The following is a 23,870-nucleotide window of genomic DNA, read 5'->3' as shown; positions in this document are numbered from 1 at the left end:
ATACACCTAATAGGTAACTTAGCCTTGTTAAAGCTGTACCACCCCAAGAGTGGCTGCAGTTATGCTGGGATAAAGGTGCTCATGCTCAAACAGGAAGGGGAATAAGCTACCCTGGTATAAGGCACATTTAACCCGCTATAACTACTCCACACTCTGGGTTGACGCAGGATAACTATATCAGGTTAACAAATGAAACCGTACCCCTAACTAGCATTGTCACACCAGGACAAAATCTGTGTGTGGAGCTAGCCTCAGTCCTCCGTGGCCAGAGTTGATGCAGGAGGCTAGACTAGATGACCAAAGAGGTCCCCCCTTACCATCGATAACCCCTCTGTGCCTCAGTTTACCTTCTGTAAAACAGGGAGAATAATTCTTCCTCTCTCTGTGCTGTCTATTTCAACTGTGCTCTTCAGGATAGGGGTTGGCTCTCACTCTGTCTGGGCAGCACCTGGTGCGACAGGGCCCCGATTTCAGTCACTGTGTGTCTGGACAGCGCCCGGTGTGATGGGGCCCTGATCTCGGTCACTGTGTGTCTGGACAGCGCCCGGTGCGACAGGGCCCCGATCTCGGTCACTGTGTGTCTGGTCGGCGCCTGGTGCGACGGGGCCCCGATCTCGGTCACTGTGTGTCCGGGCAGCGCCTGACGCGACAGGGCCCTCGTCTTAAATGCAGCTTTTAAGTCTCCCATGTGCAGCAGTGGCCAGAAAACGCAAAACGTTAATGTGGCAGAAGGAGTGAGATGGGAAATAGCAGAAAATATTCAAATGTGTGTTATACAAGGACATTCTGGCTTGGGCTAACTGTTTTCCATTCAGGTCACACCATGGAATATAGCAGTGACACACAGAGGGATTTCATAGATAGGCAAGGAGATCATTACTGATGTGCACTAATATTTATTAGGTGTGTTATGGTAATCTTCTTTCCACCCGCCTGGCCACAGTCATTTTGGAGGGGTGTTTCCGAGATGCAGTGACACCTCTGGACCCAGTCCGGGCCCAGATCCCATTGTGTCAGGTGCTGTACAATTTTATTGTTATTAGGTATCTTATGGTAGCACCTAGGAGCCCCAGTCATGGCTCAGGACCCCATCGTGATGTGCACTGCACAGACCCAAGAACAAGAGAGACTGAGAAGGCTGGGGGGGTGTAGTTTAGAATGAAGACCTCCTTGGAGAAAGGATGGAGATGGTAGATTGGGGGCTGCTCTTCACTCTGGCTCCAATACGCAAGAGCTGCAAGGCTGCATGTTTAAAGCTGATGACTAGATTGTTACACAGGGCACCACTGGCCTGCGGAACTCACCGCCTCATGATTAGCGTCATCACGGAAGCCAAGATCTGGGCAGGATTCAAACTCAAGGATTGGCTATTGGTGCAGAGAATGGGCCTATCCAGACTGATCTGAAAGAGGTGCTTTGGAAGGGAGTTAAACCCGCACGCTCCAGGATATTGTCCAGTCTCTGCATAACCCAGGTCAGGAAGCAACTTCCCCTCCGGGCAGGTTATCCCTTCATTGCCCAGTAGAGTGGTGTCTTGCACCTTTGTCCGACACGGCCGAGACTGGCTGCTGATCAAGACGGGATACCAGGGTAGATGGGCCCCTGGTCTGATCCGGTCCAGCAGTTCCTATGGGCCTGATAATAGAGGCCCCCTTGCCAGACAGAGGCTGGAGGCTCTGAGGCTCAGAGAGGCAGCTATGATCTCAAATGACACGGGGGATTGGGGAAAGTGGGCACAGCAGGAAGCTGGGCTGATGATTCACTAGAGGCACTCTCCCCTCATGGTCAGTGCTGACCCCAATGCCCCAGGGCAGTGCTAGGGGGCATTGTGATGCGGGGAACATGGGTTTGTAGGGGTCACTCTCTAACTTAAGCCCGCGTCCATCACACAGCCGGTGATCAGCTTTGTGAAATGTACATGGGGATACTATCTAAGGAGATCTCGATACCACTTGGAAATCCTGGTCTCAAAGCCTTGTCATTAAAGGTAGGAGACCCAGGAGCTGGTTCCACCAGAGAGGAGACAGAGACCTCTCTCCGGGTCTGAACTTTGGGTATCTTACAATGAGGGTGTATTTGCAGCAGGGCCGCCCAGAGGATTCAGGGGGCCTGGGGCCCCACTGCCAAATTCCCAAAGACCTGGCACTTCGGCGGTGGGTCCCAGAGCGGAAGGATGCCCCGCCGTGGGTCTTCGGGGGTGGGTCCCGGAGCAGAAGGACCCCCCCGCCGCCGACTGGCCGATGACGACCCGGAGTGGAAGAAGCTCTGGGGACCCGGGCCCTGTGAGAGATTTCCAGGGCGCCCGGAGCGAGTGAAGGACCCTGCTCCAGAGCCCCTGAAAAACTCTCATGGGGGCCCCTGCGGGGCTCTGGGCAAATTACCCCTCTTGCCTCCGCCTCCCCCTCCCCCACCCCGGGTGGCCCTGATTTGCAGGGACTTCAGGAGGAAATTAACAGGAAGAGATGAACAGTGCGAGGGGAGAGGGGGCTGTTTTACAGGGGAAACAACATTGGAGCAGACAAGCTGCCCCCAGGCTTGATATTACAATAGGAGGGGCTCAGTCATCCTGGCTGGAAAACACAGGGAGGAGGACTTTGGGGGGGGGCTGGGGGGAGAAGCAGGACTTATTAGGCAAGAGAGCATCTTTTAGGCAAGAACAGACTCTAGTATACGTGTTAGGACTTGATTTTCTCGGGAATCCTGGGATCCCTGCATCGATTCCTCCGTTTCAGCTCACTGTCATTCGAATCTCTGTTTGATGGACGGATCTACAGCCAAAGCTCCGGGCTGGGCACTAAGTGGTCCTGTGGGAGCGGCTCTGGGAGTTCTGCGAGCACAGGAGGATGCTCGGAGGGCATCCAACAGGGGTTGGAGCACGTCTGCCTCGAGCTTGCAGGAGGGACAGTGGATCCTGTGCAGGTGTAGGAATGGGGGAGGCTGCCCTGCCCCCCTGGCAGACACTGACTAGGTATTTTCAGGTATCCCCGCAGATCAGCACAGGGAGAGGGGAAGGAAAGGGAATCCCTGACTACCCTTTACCTCTGTCCAGCACCTGCCTTCACGCTGCAGGCGTGAGAACCTTCTCCTATGGAGCTAGGCCAGCTGCCACCTAGAACCCACCTCCACTCTGCTTCAAATCTCAGGCTAGGCGTGCCAGGGTCCAGGCTGGGACTCCCCCCACTTGTTCCTCCCTCCTGCCTCTCCCAGGCCAGCACTCTGACCACTAGGCCACCCTGCCTCTCTGTTACCTCCACACCCACTGGAGACAGCTGCATTGCGGGGGGCCCAGTTACGGGAAGGGCCTGCTCCTCTGGCAGCATAGAGGGCCTATGGGGCAGCTCAGCTATTTTGCAGGGCATGGAGGGGAATATTTTCACAGCCTCCAATCCCTCCCCATCCCATCCTCCCAGCCCCAGGTATTTTCGGAGGGGTGATACCCCCTCATCCAGCCCCCTGCACGCGAGAGGGAGCTCACCACAGCCTCCAGGCTGCAGGGACCCCGGGGCTGGGGGAAGGAGAACTGACCCCCACTGGGGGGATTTAGCGCACTATACGGATGGGGCTGCTGCTTCTCATATTTGCAGGGGTGGGGGGTTAAGGTTCACTCATCCCTACCACCCCCCCCCACCCCCAGAGTCCAGCCCCCAGGTCCTCTGCTGTGCATGGCTACCCCACCCCCCCTGCAGTGCTGGTAATGGGGGGGAGGGGAGAGGGAGGCGGATGTTGCAGCTGCTGCCAATCCAGTGGGGGAGGGGCAAGTTGGGGGTACATTGGGGTGGGGGCGATACTGACATTGTGGCTGCCTCTATTCTAGCTGGGGTGCAGTGAGGTGGGGGGGTTGGTGGGGGTTCCAGTGGGGTGGAGGTGCAGTGGGGGGGTTAGTGGGGTGGGGAGTAGTCAGTGGGGGTTGCAGTGGAGGATTGCAGGGGTGGGGTTCAGTGGAGTGAGGGGTGCAGTGGCAGGTTGCAGTGGTGCAGGGCGGTTAGTGGAGTGGGGCAGTGAGTGGAGGGTTGCCATGGGGTGAGGGAGGGATGATACTGATGTCACAGCTGCCTCATTCTTGAAGGGGTTGGGGCGCTGTGAAGTCCAGGGTGGTCGCAGTGGGGTGCTGGGGCTACAGCAGGATGAGGGTGGGGTGCCATGGAGTAGGGCAGGGGTGATACTGACATCGCAGCTACTTCCACTCTTGCAGGGCTTAGGGGCATTGCAATAGGGTTGGGGTCACAGTGGGGTGCAGAAGTGGGGAAAGGGTGATACTGACGTCACAGCTGCCACCGCTCTTGCAGGGGTTGGGGGGTGTCGCTGTGGGGTTGGGGTCACAGTGGAGAGCGAGGAAGGGGTGATACTGATGTCACAGCTGTTGCCGCTGTTGCAGGGGTTGGGGGGGTTGCAGTGGGGTTCGGGATGCAGGGGGGGACAGGGAAGGGGTAATACTGACGTCACAGCTGCCGGCTCTTGCAGGGGTTGGGGGTGCTGTGGGGTGGGGTCAGGGGGTGCAGTAGGAGGCGGGGAAGGGGTGATACTGACGTCACAGCTGCCGCCGCTCTTGCAGGGGTTGCTGTCGCACTCGTTGGTCTCGGTCTCGCAGCCGGTGCCCGTGAAGCCGGCCCGGCAGCTGCAGGTATAGCTGCCCTGGCCCGTGTTGGTGCAGGTGGCGCCGTTCTGGCAGGGCCGGTGGTTGGTGCAGTAGTTGAGGTCCTGGTTGCAGAAGAGGCCGCCCCAGCCCTCCCGGCAGTTGCACTGCCAGGGCTGGCTGCAGGTGCCGTGCAGGCAGCCCGGGTAGCGGACGCACTCGTCGCACAGGCGCCCCTGCCAGCCGATCCGGCACTTGCATTCCCCGGGCCGCTCGCAGTAGCCGTGCCCCTCGCTGCAGCCCGGCAGGCAGATGGCTGGAGAGTTGAACAGAGGGGAGAGAGGGAGGGATGGGGGTGGAGGGGAGCAGGGTTTGCTGTACAGGTTTAATGTCTTTAACTACAAGTGGCACCTGCCACCATCCCACCTGCCTCAAAGGGCCCCACGGGGCTGGAGATTTTAGCATGGGGGGGGCTCCTGTCTCCATCTGCTCCCCCAATCCATTGTTCCCTGGGACAAAAGGAGGGGGCTGGGAAGAGGAGGCAGCCCTGACCCACTCCCTGATTCAGTCTCCCCCCACTTTCCCCATAGAGCTGGATGTGGGGGTGGCTAAGCAGTGGGGAGGGAGTTCGGGGGCAAGGCAGCTTAGCGGGAGATGAGGGGGCCATTTCCAGGGGGCGGTGAGGGGTGCCTTTCGAGGATGATCAGGGCAGGATGGGGGCAGCTAAGCCAGGAGGCAGGCACTGATGGCGGGCACGGGGAGGGGGCGCTGGCTACTTGGGGAGGGTGATCTCCATGCCTGACAGGGCCGGCGAGGAGTGGGGGTAGCGAGGAGTGTGAGGTGGGGGTGGAACAAGGTGGAACTGGAGGGGGTGTGAGGTGTACTGGGGGGCGTGAGGAGAACAATGTGTCCGGGGCATGAGGGTAGCGTGGGGTGTTGGGGGGGCAAGGTGCGAGAGGAGCAAGGTGCATGAGGGGGCGAGGCATGTGAGGGGGGCATGAGTGGGCAGGGGAGCAAGGTGTGTGAGGGGTCGTGAGGGGGCGAGGCATGTGAGGCGGTGTGTGGGGGGGCAGAGGAGCAAAGTGTGAGGGGGCGAGGCATGTGAGGGGGCGGGGGAGCAAGGTGTGTGAGGGGGCGAGGTGTGTAAGGGGGCAGAGGAGCAAGGTGTGTGAGGCAGTGTGAGGGGGCGAGGCATGTGAGGCGGTGTGTGAGGTGGTGTGAGGGGGCGGGGGAGCAAGGTGTGCAAGGGATTGTAAGAGGGTGAGGCATGTGAGGGGGTGCGTGATGGGGGCAGGGGAGCAATGTGTGTAAGGGGGTGTGGGGGGCAAGGCGTGTGAGGGGGCAGGGAAGCAAGGTGAGTGAGGGGGCAAGGGATGTGAGGGAGTGTGAGGGGCGGGGGAGCAAGGTGTGCAAGGGGTTGTAAGGAGGTGAGGCCTGTGAGGGTGTGAGGCGTGTGAGGAGGCAGGGGAGCAAAGTGTGTGAGGGGCAGGGGAGCAAGATGTGTGAGGGGAATGTGAAGGGGTGAGGCGTGTGAGGGGGCAGGGGGTGAGTTATGGGGGTAGTGTGAGGGGGCAAGGCATGTGAAGAGGGGGCATAAGGGGGCAGGGGAGTGAGTTGTGTGAGGGGGACAAGGCGTGTGAGAAGGGGGCGTGAGGAGGCAGGGGAGCAAGTTGTGGGGGGAAAGTGAGGGGGGCATCAGGGAAATGAGGCGCATTGGAGGGCATGGAGGGAGCCGGGTGCAGCAGGAGGACCGAGGTGAAGCAGGGGGGCATGAGGAGCACATGTGGAGGGGCAGGGTGAAAGGTGTTTGAGGGGGCATGAAGGGACCGTGGGGTGTGGGGGCATGGCACGTGATGGGGACTTGAGGTAGCATGGTGTGAGGGCACTAGGGGAGTGCAGTGCGTGGGGGGAGGGCAGCGTGAGGGGGCGTGTCGCGTGAGGGGGCATATGGGGAGTGCAGTGTATGGGGGGTGCGGCGTGTGGGGGACACTAGGGGGGTGCAGTGCATGGTGGGGGCACGGTGCATGGGGCAGCACGAGGGGGCGCGGCGCATGGGGGGGCCGTGGGGGAGTACTGCCAGGAGTAAGGCCCTTAGCTGCGCCTGCTCAGTACTTCTCATGCCCCAACAAGGCTGCTGGACAGACCCCCCACCCCCGCTGGACTGGCTGCTCCACACATGTCCACGGCACCCCTGCCTCCCTGTGCCCGTCTCTCTAAACCTTGCTTCTGCTCTGCTCCTCCACTGCCTCAGCCCAGATCCTGCCCTGCCCCAGCCTTGTTCCCATCCTGTCCCAGCCCCGCTCCTGCCTTTCCTGACTCCTGGCAATCCAGGTCTGACCCTCAGCTCTGACTGCTGACTCCGACTCAATCTCAGCCCTTGGCTCTGGTAGTCAGACTCTAACCACTAGGCCTGATGGCCTACCATCCATTCCGCTGACTGTTTGAGTGGCCCAAAGCAAACAGAGGGGAACTAGGCTGACAAGAGGTCCAGGCCAGTGGCTCATATGGATCCTTCCCCAGCCAATGTTCCCCTGCTGGAGACATTCAGTGCCTTGCAGACCCCACACTTCAGGCCCAGGTCACTGCCCTACGGCACAAGCAGGCAGCATCGCCCCCAACTCTGCCCCTTGGTCCATGTGAGCCAAATATTTCCCTGCCTTATAAGTCTTATGGTGTTCAGGGAACATTTTGGGGCAGGGGTGGGGGAGACCAACACTGGCTCCTATTTCTTCTGTGCAGTTGTTCCCCACTGACCAATGCAGGGTGGGGGTGAGTATCAAGACTTCATTCAAGCCATGGCTGTGATCTTCAATGACCCTAGTCACAAGCGTACAGCTCAGGCCACCCTTTGCCTGTGGCAGCAGGGACGCCGGCCTGTCGCTAAATATGCCGCGGCGTCCCGCCGCTTGGTAGCGGCTACTGAATGGAACTAGGCCACGCAGAATTACCAAAAGGACGACATCAAAGATGAGCTGGCATGAGTTGACTCCCTGCCCACTCCAGACACCTTGACTGACCTCAGTATCCAGATTGATAACCGCCTGATGGAACACCACCAAGAGAAAATGTCAGCTTCCCGACGCCCGCCAGTCCTGGCATCTCCAGCCCAACCGTAGGCATCTTCCCATGAGCCTGACCAAATCCAGCCCCATCTCACCAACAAAGAGAAAAGGCGATGTTGGGCATCAGGGCTATGCCTGTACTGTAGAAGAGCAGGACACTTTGTGTCAGACTGCCCTCCTAAGCTCCAATCTGCACCCTGGTCAGAGAAGGCCAAACCCCAGCACCCGATGAGGGGTCCAGGCTGGGGTGACACTCCCTGCCTCTCATCAGTAACCAGCACCAATTCCTGTCTGCTGGTACGCTGGCCATGACTGAATGGGTCCTGACACATCTCAATCTCCCTCTGAAAATCTGAAATCCCTCCATTTCTGAGGCCCTCCTGGAGGCACTGGTGGATTCTGGTGCCTCAGGTAACTTCATGGATCAGGACCGTTGCATAAGTATATCTCATCCCTCCTCAACCCAAGGATGCTTCAGACTTGTTGAAGCCTATCGACGACTCAATCCTCTCATTGGGCCTGGTTCCGCACCAGACTGAACTCCCTGGAAGTTGTGACTCACCAAGAAACCCTTCAGTCTGAACTTATCTAAGCACCACACTTTCCAGCAGTTCTCAGCATGCTCTGGCTCACTACCCATGGCCCATGCATTTGTTGGAGGGCAGGCAGGATACAGTTGTGTTCCCCACATTGCCAACAATTCTGTCTCCTGCAATATGACCATAAACTGGGAGCCCTTCATGGCTCAGCCTGCCTTCCTCAAAATTCCAAGTCTGAACAGGAAGTCTCGTTAAGCAATATGGTCCAGTCCACTGCCCCCATGTTACCACTTAAATACATGGATTTTGCTGATGAGTTCAACAAAAAGAACATGGACACTCTGCCACCTGATTGCAGCTATGACTGTCCCATCAATTTCCAGCCTGGAGCAGAAGTCCCTTTTGGCTGCATCTACTCCCTTTTGGAACTAGAACTTCAGGCTCTCCACAACTGCCTCTAGAAAAATAAAAATAAATAAATAAATAAATAAATATCTATCTTCAAAAGGGGTTAATCCGTCCTTCCACGTCTCCAGCTGGGCTCCAATTTTCTTTGTAAAGAAAAAAGACAGATCGCTAAGGTTCTGTATTGACTATTGGGCTTTAAACAGAGTCACAATTCAAAAATCGATACCCTGACCCTACCATTAATGAGCTTTTCGAAAGACTCCACTCCACAAAGATTTTTACTTAGCTGGAGCTTCACACATCTTATAACTTGGTCCAGATTAGTGAGAGTTGAATGGAAGACTGCCTTCCGTACATGGTGTGGACACTTTGAGTAACAGGTCATGCCGTTTAACATTTGCAATGCCCCAGCAGCATTCCAGCACTTCATAAATGATATCTTCAGGGATGTGTTAAACCGCTATGCAGTCGTCGTCTTCTCCGCGTGTCCATGTCACAAACGAGAACTTTTTCCAGAACTGTGCACAAGTGATGGCTCTTTCCATCACTACAGGGAGGTCCTCCTTTGTACAGGTCTCCCAAAAGAGTTGGCAAACAAGCCAGTGCTCTGTGGTCTGCTCCTCACTGTACTCGCATATATTCATGTCATCAGAGTAGCCCCATTTAGTCATATTAGCCTTTGATCTCCCAGTTTGCATACACAAGTGGTTCAGGCATCACTATGCTGAATGATCTGTATCAGCCACTCTAGGAAGATCCTCTGAGGGTTCCAGATCTATTTCAGGATGTATTCTTTCATTCCATAACCTCAGTCATGCCTTACCAAGGTGTTAGGGGGAGGGATAGTTCAGTGATTTGAGCACTGGCCTGCTAAACCCAGGGTTGTGAGTTCAATCCTTGAGGGGTCCACTTAGGGATCTGGGGCAAAATCAATACTTGGTCCTCCTAGTGAAGGCAGGGGGCTGGACTCCATGACCTTTCAGGGTACCTTCCAGCTGTATGAATTAGGTATCCAAAAGGCACAATGCTGGTTATAAAACTCTTTCGCAATTTCAGGCATTTGATTACTTGTGTGTGACCATATAATGGATGCCTTGGATCTTCCATCCACCATGATCTTTTCCTCTGGCTTGCTACCTTCCTCCTAAGATCAGGTGGTGCCATGCCAGCCAGAAAGTACAGGCTATCCTTTGGTGTTGGCTTTAGACATCCTGTTATTCCATGATAATTGTTTAGAACAGAGTCTAATGTCTTCGCATGGACAGATCGTTCCCACACTGGACATGCATACTTCGCTATGAAGTAGCATAAGATAATAGCATTAGTTAGCAAACCCACTTTGAGGTGACCAACTTTCAGAGGATGTTGTTAAATGTGCTAACTTTCCCTTTCATCTTATCTATATGTGCTTTGAAGAAAAAAAAAAGTGTCCAGTCCAATGTCACCTCCAGGTAGACAGGGTGTGGGATTCCATTCTAGGTGATGTTTAGTTGCCACTTGGCTTCTTAGTGGCGTAGATGAAAGGCCATCACCTGTGTATTGGTCAAGCTGGCATGAAGCTGCTTCTTACTGTAATAAATTGAGAGGTTTCTCAGTGCACATGTTAGCTGATTCTTGAAAGCAGCAAAGTCCTTCTGTGACATGATGCATAGATCATTGGTGTATATAAAGCTCCTCTTGCTGTCTATGAGCTGGTCATTGATATATATGTTGAAGAGGTTTGGTGCCAGTACATTTCCCTGTGGGAGGCCATTTCATTGTTGTGTCCAGCAGCTCCATTTCTTGCACAGTTCTACATAAAAACATCTGTGCTCCAGAAGAGATTGGATGAGCTGCGTTCGGTTGTAGTCGTGTCATTTTGTAGACTTTGGCAAGCAAGTTCTGGTGGTTGACTGTGCTACGTAGTCATGTGTCTGGACAACATCCTCACCTTTTCAACCACTCAGGCTCACGATCAGCAAGTCTGCAGCATCCTAGGACTTCGCCAGCACCATTTATACACGAAACCTGAAAAATGCAAGTGTGACCAGGATACAATATCTCCCCCAAGGGATAAACCATAGATCCACGCAAGGTGGTGGCCATTGCCAACAGGGTCACAGCAAAGGATACCTGTGGTGTCCAACGGTTCCTAGGCTTCAGTAACTTCTACCAATGGTTCACTGAGGGATTTTCCAGCCTAGTTACTCCTCTGACTGCCCTTCAGCCAAAAGGAGCCCAGCTCACCAGAGTCTTTGGAAGCCCAAACTGCCTTTGATCAACTAAAAGAGTAGTTCACCACAGCACTCATCTTGGTTCACCCAGATCCTGCTAAACCATTCATGGTGAAGGCTGATGCAGCCAATTTCGCCCTGGGTGCAGTACTGTCCCAACTGGTGGGTCCTGACATTGACTTCACCCATGTGCCGATTACTTTTGCAAGCTAGTCCTAGCAGAGAAGAATTACGATATCTGGGATAAGGAACCCTTAGCTATCAAGGCAACGTTTGAGGAATAGCAACACCTGCTAGAGGGGGCCAGGTTCTCTGTCCAAGTGCTCACAGATCACAAGAACCTAGAATATCTTCCAACAGCCAGACACCTCAACCAACAACAGATCCAGTGGTCCCTCTTCTTCACCTGGTTTAACTTCATTGTCACCTACCACCCAGGAGCAACAAATGGGAAGGCCGGTGCCCTATCCCATAAGGCCAAGTACCTGCAAAGAGTTGAGAAAAGTCCCTTTATGATTCTAAAGGCATCCAACTTCATCAGTAGCACAGAAGATGAAGCCTAATGGAGTCCATTTGTACCTTGTTACCCAACAACCCCTTTGCTGCTCAGATCCTCCAGACTCTGGAGAACGCTGACACCCCACCAGCCCCCAAGTTCAGGTTCCAAGATATGGTAGAGCAGTGTTTCCCAAACGTGGGACAACGTTTGTTTAGGGAAAGCGCCTGGCAGGCTGGGCTGGTTTGTTTGCCTGCCTGCCGCGTCTGCAGGTCCGGCCGATCGCAAATCCCACTGGTTGCAGTTTGCTGCTCCAGGCCAATGGGATCTGCTGCTCCAGGCCCATTGGTCTGGAGCAGTGAACCACAGCCAGTGGGAGCTATGATCAGCCGGGCCTGCAGATGCACCAGGTAAACAAACCAGCCACAAGTGGTGCCCCAAATTTGGGAAACACTGTGGTAGAGGACCCCAAGGACCATAGCTATGTCTGGAAACGGCATGACATGACACACCCTTTGCAGGGCACTTCAGCCATCTCAAAACCTGGAGCCTAATCACAAGGAGTTTCTGGTGCCCAGGCTTACACACCTCAAACAGGAGCTACCTAAGATCCTGTGCCCAGATCGAGTGCCCATGCTAAAAACTTGGCCTTTTCCAGCCCATACCCATTCCACCTCAACCATAGGCTACCGTTTCCATTGGCTTTATTGTGGAGCTGCCACCTTCCCAGGGATATACAACGATTTTAGTCGTGGTCGACCTCAACCAAAAGGGCACACTTCGCCCCCGGCCGTGCCGTCCCCCTGTCTCTGCCTGGAATACATTTTTCAGCTCAGTGGATGGCCATCAAGCATTGTGTCGGACGTAGTTCCCAGTTCATTTTCCAGTTCTGGCGAGAGTTTCTGAAACTTCTGGAGATTGAGCCTCTCCTCTCAACTGCCTACCCATCCATACACTAATGGAAAAACGGAGCAGATCAACCAGATTTTTTCACCAATACATGCTCTGCATTTTGAACTATCATCATGACAACTCCCATGTGCTAAGTTTGCTTACAATAATGCCACACATGCCTCTCCTCAGCAAAGCCCGTATTTTGCCAAGTATGGTTTTCACTCTCTGCTTTCTTCTGGACGTCCCCACAAACTCTCTAGTAGCAGCAGTCAGAGATCTAGCTACCCATCTCCACTAGGAACTCAAAGAGCACTTACAAGGAAGCATATAAATGTCATTTTGATTGGGACCACCCAGCTGTCCCCACCATTCCATAGGAGACAAAATCTGGCTGTCCACCCACAATCTTAAATCTGCTCACACCGCAGCCAAACTGGACCACCAATATCTGGGCCCTTTAAAGATTGAGGCATGACTCAACCCAGTAACATTCAGATTACATGACCCCAAGTCCCTGAAGATCCACCTTGTATTTCATGTCTCCCCTCCGAAGCCATATAGGGAGAACCCATTCCCACATCACTCCAGCCCTTGGCCTCCTCTTGCCCCCATAACAGTCCAAGGGCATGACACGTGTATAGTTCGGCAAATTCTTGACTCCCCAGTAGTCAGAGGGCAGCTCCGATAGTTGGTGGACCTGGAGGGTAACGGCCCAGATGAGCAGTTCCAGGAACTGGCAAATCACATCCATGCCCCAGATCTATTGTGGGCATTTCACAGAAACCACCCCAAGAAAGCAGCCCTCGTGGTACTTTGAGGGCAACCTCAATGGGGATGGTACTGCCAGAGTAAGCCCTCAGCTGCACCTGCTCAGTACTTCTGATGCCCTAATGAGTCAGCTAGACTGCCGGACAGACCATCCTGCCTGATTGGCTGAGGAAATCAGCAGTCCGGTTCTTAAACCTAGCAGCAGCAGCTCCTCGCTGGCTGCTCAACATACATGCCCATGGCCTCTCTGCCTCCCTTTGTTCCTCTCTCCAAGCCCTGCTCATGCTCTGCTCCTCCACCGCTCCAGCCCAGATCCTGCCCTGCCTCCAGTCTTGTTCCCATCCTGTTCCAGCTCTGCTCCTGCCTTCCCTGACTCCTGGTAAGCCAGTTCCAACCCTTGGCTCCGACTCCAACTCTGTCTTGACCCTTGGCTCTGGCATTCGGACTCCAACCACTAGTCCTGACTGCCTACAACCTGGTCCGCTGACAGCATGAGGGGAATGAGGGGTGTTGCGGGTGGCGTGAAGGGAGTGAGGCGTCTCAGGGGAGCAAGGTGTGTTGTGAGGCATAAGATTTCAGAGATGGGGATGGAGCGAGGTGTAGGCATGGCGGGGAAGTGAGGTGCATTGGGGGACGAGGCAGTGGGGGTGGAGCAAGGTGTGTTTGTGGAGTTCTGAGGGGAGGAAGGTGTGTCAAGGGGCCTGAGGGGAAAGAGGTGTGACAGGGTGGACTGGGGGAAGAGAGGTGCAAATGGGATGCCTGGGAGTGGAGTCAGGTGAGGGCCCCAGGGAAGCAAGGTGCATCGGGGGAGGGGCTAAGAGGAGCAAGGTATGATTGGGGGGGGACAAGGAGGGGAGGGAGGTGGGGGCCTGAGGAGAGTAAGGTGCATTGGGAAGCGAGGTGCATTTGTGGGGCATGAGGTAGAAATGAGGTGTTTGAGGAGGGAGAAGGATGGAGCGAGGCGTATTCAGGACCGGGGGGGCGAGGTGTATTCAAGGTGAGGTGACATTTATTGGGAGTAGATAGCTGAACGAGATGTATTAAGGGACTGGGCCAAGGCGTGTTCCATGTGGGGGAGCGAGCTATCATTGCGACAGGGTGTGGGTTAAGGTGTATTGGGGTGAGGCGTGTTGGGGGAACAAGGTGTGTTCAGGAGGCAGGAGGAACAAAGTGTGTGTGGACACACACATCCAGGCAGACACATTACACACCTATGTCTGACTCTCCTCTCACTACTGCACCAAGGGTGAGCAGGGGTCATGTGGGGTCTCTGCCGAAAGCCAAGAACTAGCTGACCATTGTGGTTCTTGCAGGATGTTTATACAGGAAATAGTTTTAAGAGACGGAAAATGTCGAGTAGCATGTTCCAAAATCGCTGGAAATGGGGCACGGCACCTGCGGCAGGGCGGGTCGCAGCCACCTCAAATCATGAGTGCAAAACGATCAGCATCTTTCGACCCAGCCCAGCCCTGTGTTTTCAGTCTGGACCAGACGCAGGCCTGAGCCTCGACAAAGACAAAAGAGCCCCAAGAAAAGGACTCTGACCAGGAGACCCTCGGGGCTGAGCTGAAGTTCACTAAACGCCTTGATTATGAGAAGAGACCGAAAGTCTGGGACTGTATAAGAGAATAAAGACAGGGCACAGGATGGCATCCGTTACAGAAGCAGCAACACTCTGCCAGCATGAGCCTCTCTTGCAAATTGGATCTCAGCTCTCTGGACGGACTGACCATTGGGTGAGAGACTGGAGGGAACTTGGTGATAAATATAGACTCTAAATTTGGTTTTATATTTTTGTTTTATCTGTAATCGGAGGTTCTTGGAGACGCGTGGTCCCCGATCTGTATTCCGCATCTGGGTGCCTATGGGCTCCACACTCAGGTTGCACCAGCCCTATTAGGCAACTTGGTGGTCGCCTAGGGTGCTAGGATTTGGGGGGACACCATTTTCTTCGGCAGCGATCAGATCTTCAGCCGCCCCGGTCGCTGCTGGCATTTAGGTGGAGGGAGCTGGGGCAGGGAAGCGTGGGGAGGGCTGCCTGCAGCAATAAAGGGGGTGGCGGCATGCAGGGGAACCGCTGCCCGCCCCAGCTTACCCCTGCACCGCCTCCTCCCCGAGCACGCTGTGGCTGCTTCACTTCTCCCACCTCCCAGGCTTGCGGTGCCAATCAGAGCAGGGGTGGGCTGGGGCAGGCAGCTGCTGCACGGCTCCCCGGGCCAGGGGCGGTGGGGACCTGCCATGATGGGGGTCGTGCCAGAGCTGCTGCAGGGAGGTGCCTCAGGGCAGAGAGGGGGTGCGCGGAGCGGCCGTGGGGGGGAGGGCACCTCAGGACAGGGGGCGGGCAGGGAGCCACCGTAGGACTCGGGGACAGGGAAGGGCGCAAGGTGGAAGTTTCGCCTAGGGCGCGAAACATCCTTGCACCGGCCCTGTCCACACTCCTGAAACTGGAGATTTGTTCCAAGCAGGGTCCACACCCTTGCAGTTGCTCTTGTCTTGCTCCGATCCGAGGGTATAAAGGACAGTGCTGACTGACGTCCCTCCAGTTCATCCCTCACTGCAAATCAGACGAGATTCACAGCAGAGGGGAAGTGAAATACAGACATGGACCACATTCTTGGACAACAACCTCTAGTTACAGGTAAGTAGCCTCCATTTCTTCTCTGAGTGCTGGTCCCAATGTGTATTCCGCTCTTGGGTAATTAGTGAGCAGTACTCAGACAGGAAGAGGGTGCAAAGATGCAGTTGGGCCCGATGTTTGTAGTGCCCCTGTCCCACCAGCTGCATCTGAATTCTCAAAGTGGTGATGCTGAATTTGCCCCATCTGAAGAAAGGCGATGTGCCAACTGATAGTGAAGGAGGATGCAGCCAGAAATCCATTTAGTCTCTGAGCAGACGTTTGTCCCCATGTTCGTTCTGCTACAACGACGAACACCCAAAGTGGTTTTCTAACTGGTGGCGTTGTTCCCTTCAAGTGGAATGCCAAAGCTCATCTGATGTCGAGAGTGGAGTCTCCAATCTTCCTCGGAAGCATGAGGTTTAGGAAAGAAAACTGGTGAGCCAGCAGGTTGATTCACTTGGAATTCACGCTAGGGATGAATTTCACATGGGGGCGAAGGGAAACCCTCTCCTTATGAGATACAGAATACAGCGGATCTGCAGTAAGAGCTCCTAGTTTGCTTACCCGTCTGGGACAGCGACTCAGAAGGTGACATTCATGGAGAGGAAGGACATGGAACAAGTGGCCAGTGGTTCATAACCAGTAGAAAGGCTCTAAGGAGTCCTCTTGGGAATCTGACTGTTGTTCGGTGATTAAAAATAGAATAGCACGTGAATGGAAGGCGCTAATTGCTGCAGGTGGACTCACAACGAGCAGGAGGAAAAGGCCTGACATCTTGAGATGAAGGATGTAGTCAAGAGGAGCAGGAAAACCCACCAACCCAGAGGTCAAATGGTTCCATTGCATCCAGGTGAAGAAATGTCTCTATTTAGCCAGATCGCATTTTCTAGTGGACTCTTTTCTGGTTCAAATAAGAATAGATTGGATGTTTTCCAAACATGAACGTTAGGTCTGATGACCAGGTCGTAAGGTGGAAGGGGTCAGGGTTGCGGGGAGTCTGGCTGTGCCGTTCCCCTGGGTCAACAGATTGGGGAAGGGTTGGATGCTGATGGGATGATGTGCCACCATTTGGAGAAGGAAGCTGTCTGGGGTCCATGGTATGCAATGAGAATGACTTGAGTTTTGTCGTGATGAATCACTCTCAGTGCCTGTGGTAGTAGTGGGAGGGGAGGAAAGGCGTATCTCAGGTGGGAGAAGGGTGTTGCTCTAGCATCCCTTGCCCATAGCAGTCTTGGAGCGATATAGGGAAAATTCCTTGTTTGTCTGGGATGCCCACAGGTCCCAGGATAGCATTTTCCACTGGGTGAATCTCTCATTTAGGCCAGAATTGTGTAAGTTCCATTCACAATCTGTGAAGATGTGTCTGCTGAGATTGTCCTCCAAAGAATTCTGTGCCCCTGGTAGGTACGTCACCAAGAGCATTGTGCAGCTCCTGACGTACCAGTTCCATTAGTTGATGACCTCTGCACACAGAAGAAGGGATCTTGCTCCACCTTGTTCGTTTACGTAGGAGACAGTCGTCATGTTGTCTGACGTTATTTGGACACGGCTTGATTGAATGAGTGGGAGGAATGGATGACAGGCTAGGCAGACTGCTCTCAGCTATAGCCGACTGATATGCACTCTGGCTTCTCAAGGGGTCCATATGCCCTGTGTGGGGTGATTGCCCATGTGCGATCCCCGTCGGGTGTGAATGCAACAAAAGGGTCTCCCTTGCGCACTGGCTCTGGGTTTGTCCACCATGCCAGAGAAGCCTTGAGCTTGGCTGAAACTTTAGGCCAAGAAGTTTAGACTTGAAATCAAAGGCAGGCATCTAGGCATCAGAGCAGTGAAGTTCTAGAACAGCCTCCGAAAGGGCAAAACCCCTAACTTGTTACGAGACTGAGCTTGATAAGTTCACGGAGGGGGTGGTATGAAGAGATTGCCTATAATGGCAGATGTCCCTGTCCCGACTGCTATTAGCAAATATCCCTAATGGCTAGAGATGGGACACTAGCTGGATGGGGCTCTGAGTTACTACAACAAATTCTTTCCCAGGTGTCTGGCTGATAGCTCTTGCCCACACGTTCAGGGTCTAACTGATCCCGATATCTGGGGTCGGGAAGGAATTTTCCCCCAGGTCAGATTGGCAGAGACCCTGGGGGGTTTTCCACCTTCTGCTGCAGCATGGGGCACATGTCACTTGCTGGTTTGAACTAGAGTGAGTGGTGGTCTCTCCATAACTTGAAGTCTTTACAACAAGATTTGAGGACTTTAGTAACTCAGCCAGAGGTTATGGGTCAATTACAGGAGCGGGTGGGTGAGGTTCTGTGGCCTGTGAGGTGCATGAGGTTAGCCTAGATGAGCATGATGGTTCCTTCTGGCTTGAAGTCTATGAACCTATGACAACTGTTACCCTGATGTTCATGTTGTCAGAGCAGAGAGAGGACTGCAGACAACAAGTGGAGCCTGGCAAACAGCATGACCCAAGTACACGAGGCCATGTGGCCTAATAGGGAAAGACAGCCTTTGACTGCGGTTCATGGTCTGAGCGTGACTTTTCTTATCAAGTTGAGTTTTTCACCATTGGGAGGTAGGCCCTTGGTGAGATCCAAATTAGGGTAGGCCCCATCAAGTCTATCGTCCTTGTGGGAGGTGAAGTGGACTTTTCTTTGTTTACGTAAACTGCCAGGGATGGCAGAGAGTAAGAATATGATTGGTGACTGACCTCCTGACTGGATTGGCCTGTTAGTAGCCAATCATCCTGGAATGAGAAGATCGTGTAACCATTTTGGCTCATCTGGGCTGCCACCACTGAGAAGACCTTCGTGAAGACACTCGGTGCTCTGGTTACTCCTGAAAGACTGTGAACTGGCAGGGTTCTTGCCCTACCAGAAACCCGAGGAACCTTCTGTCCGGCTGATATATGTCCACATGAAAGTAAGTATCTTTCATCCCGAGAGCCATGCACCACACGTGCTCTTCTAAGGGGAGGATTATTGATGCCAGCGTAACCATTCGGAGTCTTGACTTGCTGTTGAAGATTGAGAACAAGCCTCCAGCCTCCATTTTTCTTGGGAGCAATGAAGAGTGGGGAGTAGAACCCCTTTGCCTCAAGGCTCCATGAGCAGCGGCTGGTGGAAAATCTCCTTGGGACAGGGAAACGGGGTGAGAAACTCAATAACGGATTATCAGTAAGTGGATTATCTCTAGCATCCACTCCTCTCTGCTGTTACTGCCCTCCAGTGGTGTGCAAAGAGGGCGAGACGGCCACCAAAGGCTTGTCGGAGGGGAGAGAATCAATAACGTTACCCAACGATAGAGCTATCTCAAAAGAAACCTTGGTTGGTGGGTGGGCTTGAGCAGTGGCGGCTGAGGTGGAAGAAGCCGGCAATCTCTGTCTGTGAACCCTCTGTCGTTTATGTGGCGGTTCGTAAAGGTGCTGGGGAGACATGGCTGGGCCTGGAGCTGTGTTTGAGGTGTTCCCGATTCAGGGCTAAGGCCCAGGGAGCAGAGGGTTGTCCCAGAGTCCTTCAGGGAGTGAAGTGACTCATTCATCTTCTCACTGAAAAGATAAGATTCCTCAAAGGGCGAGTGCTCAGTGGCTTTCTGGACCTCTCTGGGGAACCCTGAAGCATGAAGCCACAACTCACGTCTCATGACAGCGGCTGTGGCAATTGCTCAGGCTGCACCCAACGAGGGCAGTAATGACAGCTTAGCCACCTGCCTTCATCGATGAGGGCTTGGAATTGGCCCTCGGCCTCCTGGGAAAGTTTATCTTTGAGCTCCACCAATGTAGCGGAGTTTGTGAAGTCGCGTTTCGCCAACAGGGGCTGGTAGTTAACGCTTCAAAGTTGGAGGCTGGTAGATGAAAATAGCTTCCACCATGACAGGACAAGGCGTTTATCACCCTGGTCAGATGCACTTGGCCTGGGAGACTGTAATACGGACGGTTCTCTGGCTGCTTGTACCACCGAGGAGTTCAGTGCTGGGTGGGTGAACAGGAACTGGGCCCCTTCCAGTGGAACCAAGCTCTGCTTTTCTGTCCTTTTTTGGGGATAGGCACAGGAGGGCCTAGCAGGCTCCAAAATGGCTTCCTTCCAGGAGCCTACACTGTCTGTCATGGACCTCCTCAAGAGGGATCTGGAGCTCGGTCATGAGCCTCTGTAAAAGCTCCTGGTACTACCTATAGTCATCAGGCAGGGGAGGGGATGATGGCATATTTGCCTCATTGGGGGGGAGAATGACACATCCATTAGAACCGTCACAGTCTCCTTCTCATGCCCCAACGGAGCCTGTGGTACCATGTAGGGGAAGGTGATAAGTGCGATTCCTGCACGGATCTAGAATGATTCCTGCTTGGATCTCAGGAGCCCCAATAAGGTCAACATGATGGGTCAACAGGCTGGGGGAAAGGGAGTCCCCCAGTGCATTGGACATCATCGGTCCCTTTGGAAGTGGATGGTTCCAAGACATCCTAGAGGTTCTATCTGGACTGATCTCTCTCTCTCTCTCTGAGGGGCTGAAGTCTTGTCCAGCTGGTCAGATTCCTCTGGTGAAAGTCACCTCATGTTTTACCAGCAGTACTGGAGGAGGAATGATCCAACCTGTAGACGTAGTAGGGTTTTCAAAGTGATTTCTTCTGGTGTAGAGGTGTCTCTGAGGAGAACTGGACTGATAACAGAGGAGACTGTGGGTATATAAAAGGCTAAAATAGTCTCCTGAGTAGTAAAGGTCTCCGTTTAAGCTAAAGTACGGGGAGTACTGGAGGTTGGTACCAACAGAGCTGGTGTGCCTGAGGACGGATCCATCATAGACTGAGGCAGTCCTGTAGAAGGGAAGTCCAGGGTGGAACTCCCAGATGCAGCCATGGGACGCCGATCCTTCAGTCTAAGAGGTGGAGGTGGAGTTGGTACTGACGGATCCTTCCCTTTTCACACTGTCTTCTTGAATGGAAGATTTAGGCAGCTGTAAGCACTTAGGACCCCCGTGCAAGGACTCTCCTGATGTGGACTGAGTGGTGGTGGTGGTGGGTGGGTGGGGGAATCTTTTCTTTTAGAGGCCGTTCTGGAAGGGAATCCGTCTTTGTATCTACTGCAGCCCTGAGTTTCTGAAGCACTGGTACCCTGCCCTGCCAGCATGACCTCTCAGCGAGGTCGCACTGTGAGGACACCCAGTGTACTTTACAAAATGGCTTCCTCCATGAAACCATTTTGTTTTGGTACAAGTGACATTGTGGGTGGCTCCACTACATCACTGATGGACACGTCCCTTACTCTCATGACAGGGTTTCCTGGGCTTAACACACCCTGCCTCAATCCCAGAGCTCAGGTGGGCGCTCACATATTCCTGGAATACCAGGCATGCCGGTACTTCTGGGAATGGCATGGGCCTGCCCCCACCCATGTGACCTCACACGCAGTCGTGCAACACCGGGGGGGGAGGGGAAGGCATGCTCAGCCCCCCCCCTCTGGCGTGACCTCACACGCACAGTGTGTGTACAAGATCGGGCCACATGAGGGGTGCCATTTGGAGGAGCGCGTTGCTGTGCCCCCACAGGCATGAGCTCCCATGCACCATGCTTCTCAAAATGGCGTCCACCATCCAATACTTGCTTTGTCTCAGTGTCGGATGGGGGGGCAAACCCCCAAAAGAGGATTTCCCAGTTCAAAACCAGGTTGGCAGCCTCCCTACTACGTGCTTGTGCTCAGAGGGGCGTGTCCCACAGTCTGAGGTGGCTGCCTGTGGGCCTGGGTGCAATTGCGGTCTCCAGGCCTTCAGACATTGCCACTTCTTCCCTCCCCGAAGCAAGAGCGAACGCTGCACTTGCTGAGCATCTCCAAAACCACAAAGGCACCCCTGGTGTTCGTCACTGCTGGAGAAGGAACGGGGGCAGGCAACCCGGTTCTTAAATCCCAAGACTCTGGGCATAGTCCCGCTCTGCGGGGAGAACTAGCCTATGAACCAGTAAACTAGTACGGCGATGGAATGACATACACGATCGATACCTGCAGGTTCTGAAAAAACAAGGATTGTTACGGACACCAAGACCGCCGCATGGCCTGAGTCGGAGTCAAGGAGAAACTGGAGGGGCACTGGTCCAAGCTGGGGTCCGAGTGCGAGGAGGACAACGGCGCGGGCATCAACCAACAGACACCACTTGCCATCAGCCAAGTGCGGAATAAACATCAGGGACGTCGACACAGCGATGAAAGACCCGCGGCACAGCCATCGCTGGGTTCAGGCTGCAGGGCTATAAAACAGCAGCGGAGACACTCAGGCTCGGGATGAAGCCTGGGCTCTGAAATCTCACTGTGGGGCCTCTACACGGCAACGTTCAGCCCAAGCCCCCCAAGTCTGAGTCAGCTGACTGGGCTCTGAGACTCGGTATTAGGGGGCTGTTATTACAGTGTAACCGTATTCATAGGGACCAGCTTGGCCTCGCCAGTCCTGTTCCTTGCACCTATTCTAGATCTTTATCATAAGCGGCGTTCAACAAGCTTATATGCAGTTTTACGCTGGACACAGCCAGGCGCTCTGCACTCAGGACATAAGAACAGCCATACTGGATCAGCCCAAAAGGTCCATCCAGCTCAGTGTCCTGTCTTCTGACAGTGGCCAGTGCCAGATGCCCCAGAGGGAGTGAACCTAACAGGTCATGATCAAGTGATCTCTCTCCTGCCATCAGGACAGTGTTGAACTGAGGGGAAGCTGGCGACCTGAGGTGCTCTCTTTCCACACAGGCAGCGGGTTGATGCACTGGGCTGAAAACAGGGGGTGGCTGGGGGCTGCAAATTGCTAGCCTGCACTGGGGGAGAGCGGGCGGCTGAGCTGGGAGGGTTCGCCCTGGTGGGCACGGACTAGGCTGTCATGCTGTGAGCAGGTGGTAGAGATGGGGGAGGCAGGGGGAGCAAGGTACATTTTTGGCAGGGGGGACGGGTGGATTGATGTGTGTTGGGGGAGTGAAGTGTGTTTTGGGGGACAGGGAAAGCAAGGTGTCTTTAGGGGAAAGAGGTGTCTTTGGGGAAGGTTTGGAGGTGTGGGGGAGAGAAGTGTATTTGAGGATGGTGAGGGAAAGATGTGTTGTGGGGGGTCAAGGTACATTGCTGGGAGCAAGGTGTATTCAGTGGAAGCGAGGTTTATTCGGGGGCTCCGGGGGGGGAGAATGAGGTGTATTTGGGGAGACCTGGGGCAGCATGTACTCCAGAGGGTCCTGGGTGGGCTAGCAAGGTGTATTTAGAGGAATCCAGGGGAGAGTGCGGTATATTCAGAGGTCTGAGGTGTGAGGAGGGCAAGGTGTATTTGGAGGTGTCCGGGGGAGTATGGTATATTCAGAGGTCTGGGGGTGGGTGCTAATGTAGTGTGTTTGGAGGGGTTAGGTGTGTGAGGGGGCATATTCAGAGGTCAGGAGGAACCAGGTGTATTCGGAGGGGTTGGGGGGGGCCTAGTATATTCAGAGGTCCAAGGGGGAGCGTTGGGTATCCAGGGGGTCTGGTATATTTAGAGGTCTGGGGCGGGGGGCGGGGGGTGGGTCGGGGGGGGGTGGGGTTTGGGGGGGGGGGGGGGGAGCGGAGGCTAGTGAAGTATATTTGGAGGAATTGCGGAGGGCAAATGAAATGTGTTTAGAAGGGTTGGGGGGGCATGGTGTTCAGAGGTTGGGGGGGTGGCTAGTGAGGTATATTTGGAGGAGTTCAGGGTGTATGTGAACAAAAATGTTTTTGGAAGGGTCGAGGGGGGGTATATTCAGAGGTCGGGAGGGCTAGTGAGGTGTATCTGGAGGAGTTGGGAGGCGGGGGGGGAAGATGACCGAGATGTATTTGGAAGGGTCGGGGGTGTGTGCTGTATCCAGAGTTCCAAGAGGCGAGGTGTATTTAGAGGACATGGTGTATTCAGAGGTCGGGGGCGTGGTGTATCAAGGGGGTGTGGTGTATTCACAGGTCGGGGGCATGGTGTATTCAGAGGTGGGGGCGTATGGTGTATCTGGGGGGCTGTCACTCACTCACCCTCGGAGCAGTACTCCCCCCTCCAGCCGGGCAGGCAGACGCGGGCGCCCAGCTCGTCGCAGGCGTAGTGCCCGAAGGGGTCGTCACGGGGGCGGCAGTAGTCGGAGCAGCCCTCGCCGTAGTAGTGTTCGTCACACAGCACGTGGTAGGAATAGCGCAGCTCGCTCTGCTCACCCAGCTGCACGTCCTGGGACCAGTCCTCGCCCACCGCCAGCCGGCGCCGCGTGGCCAGGCGGCTGATCAGGTTCTGGGCATCCTCTGAGGGGTTGAGGGGGGGGGGGCAGAAGAGGAGAAATGGACAGTCAATGAAGAGCCTGG

The 23,870-nt window shown here is 54.6% G+C and overlaps 1 protein-coding gene across 1 annotated transcript in view; it reads right to left on the bottom strand.

The window, feature by feature from the left end:
* The window catches only part of DLL3 (delta like canonical Notch ligand 3), a 293,693-nt gene that overhangs the window by 235,446 nt on the left and 34,377 nt on the right, over positions 1–23,870 (bottom strand). Inside the window, exons 4-5 of the mRNA XM_032776246.2 lie at positions 23,553–23,810; positions 4,528–4,889 (exon numbers count right to left, since the gene is read on the bottom strand). Coding sequence (XP_032632137.1) covers positions 4,528–4,889; positions 23,553–23,810 — 620 coding nt within the window. The remainder of the gene's footprint in view (positions 1–4,527; positions 4,890–23,552; positions 23,811–23,870) is intronic.

Source organism: Chelonoidis abingdonii, chromosome 11 (assembly GCF_003597395.2).
Source record: "Chelonoidis abingdonii isolate Lonesome George chromosome 11, CheloAbing_2.0, whole genome shotgun sequence".
NCBI lineage: Eukaryota > Metazoa > Chordata > Testudines > Testudinidae > Chelonoidis > Chelonoidis abingdonii.
The sequence above is the reverse complement of the archived record's forward strand: the minus strand, read 5'-3'. Positions and strand labels throughout refer to the sequence as shown.